This window comes from Teleopsis dalmanni, chromosome 1 (genome assembly GCF_002237135.1).
Source record: "Teleopsis dalmanni isolate 2A chromosome 1, ASM223713v2, whole genome shotgun sequence".
NCBI lineage: Eukaryota > Metazoa > Arthropoda > Insecta > Diptera > Diopsidae > Teleopsis > Teleopsis dalmanni.
Genome location: NC_051846.1, coordinates 186,443,931 through 186,451,141, shown reverse-complemented (window position 1 = coordinate 186,451,141; position 7,211 = coordinate 186,443,931). Strand labels below are relative to the sequence as shown.

At 29.8% G+C, this 7,211-nt stretch overlaps 1 protein-coding gene across 1 annotated transcript in view; it reads left to right on the top strand.

Moving 5' to 3' along the window:
* Window positions 1-7,014: 7,014 nt before the first annotated feature.
* Window positions 7,015-7,211, top strand: part of LOC119666896 (transmembrane protease serine 9-like) — a 7,527-nt gene continuing 7,330 nt past the window's right edge. The window contains exon 1 of the mRNA XM_038076174.1: window positions 7,015-7,072. Coding sequence (XP_037932102.1) covers window positions 7,015-7,072 — 58 coding nt within the window. The remainder of the gene's footprint in view (window positions 7,073-7,211) is intronic.

The following is a 7,211-nucleotide window of genomic DNA, read 5'->3' as shown; positions in this document are numbered from 1 at the left end:
CGCTTTTACAGTTGTTGTTGTTGTATCTTTTTCCGAAATATTTTGCCTCATACATATTTATGATATTCCAGTGAACTGCTGCAACCCAAATTTTAATAGCAAAAAGGCAAAAACTATTTTATATGCCTGCCTCGACTGTTGTTATTGTCATGAGGTTTAATGTATCTTTACTGTGTCATGAGTGCAATTTTGGTGCAGTGCCTACGACCATTTGGTCTTGTAACCCAGAGCTGCGTTGTCATGGGAGCAATTTTGATAGTAAATAGTAGGCTATGAAAATATTGGAATTCTGTTAACTTTAATTTGCATTATTGGGCTTTTTGTTGTTGTCATAAAATTTAAGTGATTTTGAATTTATAATAAATATTTTAAATAATTTAAGTTTTCTTATAAAATTTAGTGTGAAAAAGTGAGAAAACCATTGCCCATTGTAAATTTATATTCTAGCCACGCATATATAATTTAGCATAAATTTAATTAAACATTTCGAAAGGAACAAAAATTTATAATCCTAAATAATCAAAATGCAAACATAACAAAAGCAAAAAGAAAAACAAAAGTTAAATAAACGGAAAAAATTTTTGGCCATAAAAACTGCTCCAATAAACTAAATCCATTAAAACTTCTGTCGACTTAAGTCGAGCAACGCTTGTGCTTGTCACCTCTGGCAGAAATGTTGCCAAACCATTTAAAATTGATTGCTGTGATTAAATACAATTTGGCCAATGAAGGCATTTGTTATGTCAAAAAATCTCTGAGGTATCACAGCTCTCAAATGTGTCCAATTACTTGAGTCTGCGTCCGTTGGAATGGGTGCTACGCACAGAAGTGCCTACCAGCAATTTTAAATTGTCGACATAACGCACATCTAAAATGCGTTAAAATGTAAATGTGAATATGCAATTACCTCTTGATTACAACATGATTTATGGCTGTTCAATAAAACAAATTAGTAATTATGCTTAATTTATCCTATGTTGTTTTTAAGAAGTAATGAAACTAATTATATTTCTGCTCCAAATAATGTCTTAACAAAATAGTTTACTTACACAATACGTGTCCATACTGTGTTAAAATATGTCAGTTGGTTCTGTACTGCATGGCGCCTATATTTACGGTATTTCGATTTAAAATACATTTTTAAGATATAGTGGCATTGGTTATTTGCTTATTTTACTAATCAGAGTCAGTTTTATTTATTATATATAGTTTTATTTATTTATTTATATATAATATGAAGATTATTGGTGCGGTAGAAACTGACTCCTGTCAACTTTGTCATGAATAGAAGGAAACATCAGAACATATTCTATGCAACTGCCCAGCGGTGGCAAGACGTAGATTCGACTACCTTGGAAGCGAGATCTTAATTCCAAATCAAATAGGTGAAATTAAGCCTACAGCAATTACAAGATTTATAAATAGTCTAGAATTGTTTTAAATAGACCTTTAGGCACACAATAGATCTTTTAGGTCGGGGTGCATTCATAGCCTATTATTTAATAATATTTTATATATAATGCATATTATATGCATATTATAGCAATAGTATGTATATTAAAGAGGATAGAGCTATAGCAGCGAGGTATTAACGTACTAAATTTATATTATACATTGATTATAAATTATAATAACATTATAAATATGAAAAGAATTGTTATATTTGATTGTATACGTTAATTATTTTGTTTTTTTAATGTTTTCCCCTATGAGTTTCGATATTAAAATATCACGGATAATATTGTGTCTATGATGGGAGAAGTAAGGACAAATGACAAGGATATGGATAATTGTGGTAGCAGGCTCTGTGTTACAAAACTGACATCTGGATGAAAGAGAATTGTCAAAAGAATGTCTGTGTGTAAGGTGACTACGTCAAAGACATGTGGGAGAGCCACACATGTGGTGTTGGAATGCCCTGCACTAATGTACAAACGGAATGGACTCCTCGGAATGTATTCCCTTACGGAAGAGGCAATAAAACTCTGTAAACTGTGTTCTATACTACTTTTTGTTGATGCAACAAAGCTTAGAAACGCACTCTCAACCCAGAAAGGGGCACAATAGTCTCGACAATCGCAGTGCCACATCCCTTAACTATAATAATTACATATAACATTATGACGGGAAATAAGAACGAATTTACTTGTGGAACTTAACTTAAGAAATAGAGAGCTTTAGCAGTAACAACAACAACGCTATTACAAGTTTTATTAGCAAATTTTCTATTACTATAGATACATTAAATAGTAAACGAAACAAGGTGAAAACTGTTTTAAGGATCAACAGTGTGAACTAGTAGAAATCTACACTGAATTAATGACAAGATAAAATAAAATTAAATATCTTCCGCAAAAATGGGTTTAAGAGGTACACATATGTTACACATATGTTTTGCTTCGACTTGTTAAAAAACTAATTTAAGTTCAGGAATTTGAAGACCCGAACACAATAATAATAATAATAATAATAATCTATAGTGTCTTATATATTAGACTATGCAGAAGATTTCCTTGCAATTCCTTATTGATAACAAATATACAGATATGTGTTTAACTATCACTCTTATTGGAACACAAGGCGGTAAAAGGGAAGGGCGGATTTTTACCGTTTTTCGGGTTCAAAAAAAAAATGATATCATTCGGTTAATCTGCCACTTTAACGCGAAGCATAGCTCGGTAGATTTCCCTAATTGAATCCGTTGACTTTTGTTTTAATTCATGCGCCACCACCACAACGCACTATACACCAAGCTAGCATATATATACTGAACTTTCAGCATTCTTCTTTCGAAATCCCACTGGGGTTGGGTAAGCAATTTTAGACCAGGGTGCTAGGCTTAGCAGGGTCACCAGGTGCAGGTGGAGGCTGTAAACCTCTTATCAGCAATTCATAGTTGCTTCGCAATCACTTCCCTATTTGATCCCTTAGTGCATATATGTATGTATATAAATGTTGCTATAAAGAAATGTATTCTCTCTACTGGCTTACAGATTTTATCTATCTCATTTGTTTAAGTAATTAAAATTGTTTTTAGAAAACAATAGTATTCATTTAGATAAATATGCAAAATAATCAAAAATCAATAGAACTCATTTTGTACTTGCATTGTCTGTAATTCAATGTCCTCGAATATAATTTTAAATCTCTTTGTACGGACGAAGCTCTATTGTTGGTGGAATAACTACGAGTCGTAATTACTTTTAAACGATTTCGTATCGAAGTTAATGGTACCTTGAAGTTCAGTTTCAATGCAAAATGTTAAAACTCTTAAATGTGAGTAAATAAAGTAAATAATTAAATTGCATTTCATGACTATTGATTGATTCGTGGAATCGTTACGCCCCCTCTTCGATTAACTCTATTTGGATTTTAATCTTGTAGATACTTAATTTGTATGTTGCATGCAATATTCATTGTTGTTTGCAAATTTGCAATGCGTTGCTGTTAGCTTAAATTCATTTTCAATTGCCTCACTTAAATTATTGTGGCAATTATTGTTGCACATTTGCCAGCAATGAAACAAGTAGGCATTCTGTTGCTGTTGTTACTGGTGATGTTGTCGATAACGTTGCTATTACAATGGCTGTGCTTGTTGTCATGGTGCTGTTGATGTTTATCTGTTGTCTGTTGTTTGTTGTTTGTTGTTTGTTGTTTGCTCTTTACTGGTGCATATTTTATATTGTTTTATTGCATTTTATTTTATTCTAGATAACCATAGAGGTGTGGTTTTATTTTCTGATTTAGGTACCCGTAATATCACAATGATACGCTTCAATAAAATTTTATTCGAACATTTTTGTGGCAAGTTTTCTCAATTGTTGGCAATTTTTGGAGATTATGGTCGTTGGGAATTGTGATTATTCAGGTGCTTTTGTTATTTATTGGTTGCTGTAATTTCAGTTAAAAATTCTATAGCAAAAAAGGAATTAAAATAAAATTTAAAGTTAAAACGAAAGAAGAGCTTTAGGCATTCAATAGAAAAGAAATTGGAATAAAATCTGTGAAAAATTGATTCTCATATTTCCGTACAAATTAAATGTTCTTTTGCAGAATTTGATTTCTTACAAATGTCGATAAAATATTATTTATTACTAAAAATGTTTATTCAATACTAAGTTCATGAATTTTAAGGTGGTTTTCATAATAAATTTGGATTTAATTTTTTGTTTTAGACAATTTTTTAGATAATTGCTTTAGAGAATTTTTTAGTGGTTTGAAAAGATAAATTGATAAAGCAAAATTATTTTATGGACTCAACTTGTGGTGAATCAGTTTAATTTGATTTACGCATGTATACAATATATATATGTTTATTAGATCATCTTCATTACCATCTTCATCTTCAACTAATATTTTATTTAAACAGCAGAAGTAATCGTACTTTTGATTTTTGATTATTATTTAGCTCATTGTTATTTAGCATCATCTTTTCTTTTTCTACAGAAGGACTAATACGTCGACTTAAACGAATTAAGTCATTTAATTTGTTATCCTAAAACACATTATGCATTATAAGTAAAATATTTTATTATAGATATTTTATTTAGTTTAATGTCGACTATTTTGAGTCCCGCCATATCAATATTGCTAATTAGTTTAAGTAGACTAGATGCAATTTCAATAAAATCAAAAAAAATTTAGCTCATTCGGTTTGATTTTAACTATATTAAAGCAGCGTACAACGGTAAACGGAAAGGTATCTGAGGGTCAACAGACAATCTGAGTCAAACAGCACACAAACACTTTTAAAAAATATTTACTCTCTTCATATATAAGATATGGAAAAAACATATAATAGATATTTTTTAATGCAGTGCAGGAGACGCTACCATTTTTATGTATCCAAAACATCTCTGATCAATTCGGAAGATGAATATACTTAACTAAGTGTATTTGTCAGAGTTTATATTATATTATAGCACAAACCAATCCCTACTTACTTAATTGGCCATTATAGACGTGGGTCGTCCTTGGTCGTTTCAAATTGCCTCCGTCAGTCAGCCGGAATAGTTGCTTTCTAACGCCAGTTGGTAGTACCGAGAGCCCCCAAATCGTTGGTTACCTGGTCCTTCCACCAAAGAAGCGGACGTGCTCTACCGCGTTTTCCACCTACGGGTACCAAATCAAATACCTTTCTAGCCGGAGCACTTTATTTTATTCTTTCATTCGCACGACATGACCAAGCCAGCGTAGCCGCTGAATTTTTATCCCTCAGTATTATAAAAATGAGACATGCCAAGTATTTAGATATCTCAGCTTATACCTTGCTGTACTGTTTCGCATGTCATGTATTTGGTATATTGGTTGAGATACGCTTAAATCAAAGAAGCATTTAAGTTAATTGAGAAAATCATTTAACTATCTTTGCTTGATTTTTATAAAAAATTAAAAATATTCAGTAAATTTAGTAATAACCATTTGTACTAATGAAGCGATACTAATTTCTTTAAGAAGTTTCTGACTTCTTTGTTTTATTAGATATACAAAAATAATATTTTATTTAAAGTTGATAGAACAAGGTACATATTTACCTAAATTACCAAGTAAATATTATTATTACAAACAAAAAGATATTGTTTTGTAATAACAATAATTAATTTGTTATAACATACATATTAATAACAATAAATAACTAATAATTTAATATAAAATTATCACTTCAATAAATACTAAATACAGCATTCCCAATATTAGTTTTGTCTAATTGAATGATTGCTGCATACAAAATGTATCTTTAATTGGAATTTGGTTTTATTAATATTACGAATCACAAAATTCAAAATAATTTTCTTTAAATAAATACTAAATATCATATTGGCTTCTTGAATTAATAATGCAACGAAGTTCCCAATAGAATTTATACCAAACTTATTCATACTACAAATATTTCTACCTTGCTCTATACCTTGTTGATATAATATAATTTAAAGGTTAAAGCTATTCAATATAACACTAAAATAGAACATGTATTATCGTATATCTTGTTTATATATACATATATATATATATATGAGTATATAAATTTTCTGCAAATGTTGACTTAACCGCAATAAATGCATTTAAGCCTGAAGTTGCAATTACTTAGTCATGTTTCATTGCGCAGATATGCTACTGATGCAGTTTGATGCAATTAACTTGTATATTGTTTGCTTTGATAATATCTGAGATTATTTGTTAAATAAAGACTAATATAAAGATAAGATTAAATTTTCCTTCATTTCAATAACGTAGTCAGGCTTTTGTACAGTTGACAGGGGGTTGCCCTAAATTTTTGATGCAATTTTATATGAAACTCGCTTATAGTGTATAAACATATTAAGGAACTCAGAAGATAACACTCAAAGCACTTTTACTGAGCACTTTTTTTTATATATTTATAGGTTTACTATTTTAGTAATGTCGGGATAAATATTTTATATATTTATAAAGCTTTTAATTTTAAGTTATTTAACAACTTTTTGTTGAATAGAATTATAAAAATTAGAATAGAATTTGAAAATAAGATTATGAAGCTATATCCAGAAACACCCTTTTGTCTATGGCTATGTTTTATGAAATTTTCATTTATTACCTTAATGCCTACGTAATATTAAATTTTGGTTTTATATTGGTTTAAATTGGTTTTCATCTTAAGCAAAACTAATCAATAAGTAATGAAACGTTTAATGCAAATTTAAGTACAAGTTTAAGGATATTGTACAACATAGCAATGTTTTGTAGTTTTATTATGATGAATACAAATTTAATCATTTATCATTTTTATTAAATCTTGAAAATTCAATATCTATGAAAATAAATGTACACTTAACACTTGCTTTATAACTTGAAGGGGAAATCTCAGAAGAAGCTCAAGATCATTCTTTAAGACGTTTTAAGAGACGTTACACCAAAACTACGGTGACAAATGTTTATACTATCTAATGGAGACTACCTTAAATATAAAGTTTTTATAACAAGTTGTAGAACATTGAAGGACCCTATAAGGTCGCATCAGATCCCATCAATTATATTATGTATATTCTTGATCAGCTCGAAAAGTTGAGTTCATTATCAAACATACATTATATAGGTGAGTACACATACTTTTTGAGAGTGTGCCTTTTCATTTGACGGATTATTCGAAATCGGATCGATATATCCTATAACTGCTATACAAACTGAAAAAGCCGATATAAGCTTTCTCCACTTCAGTAGAAGCATTTGTTTAA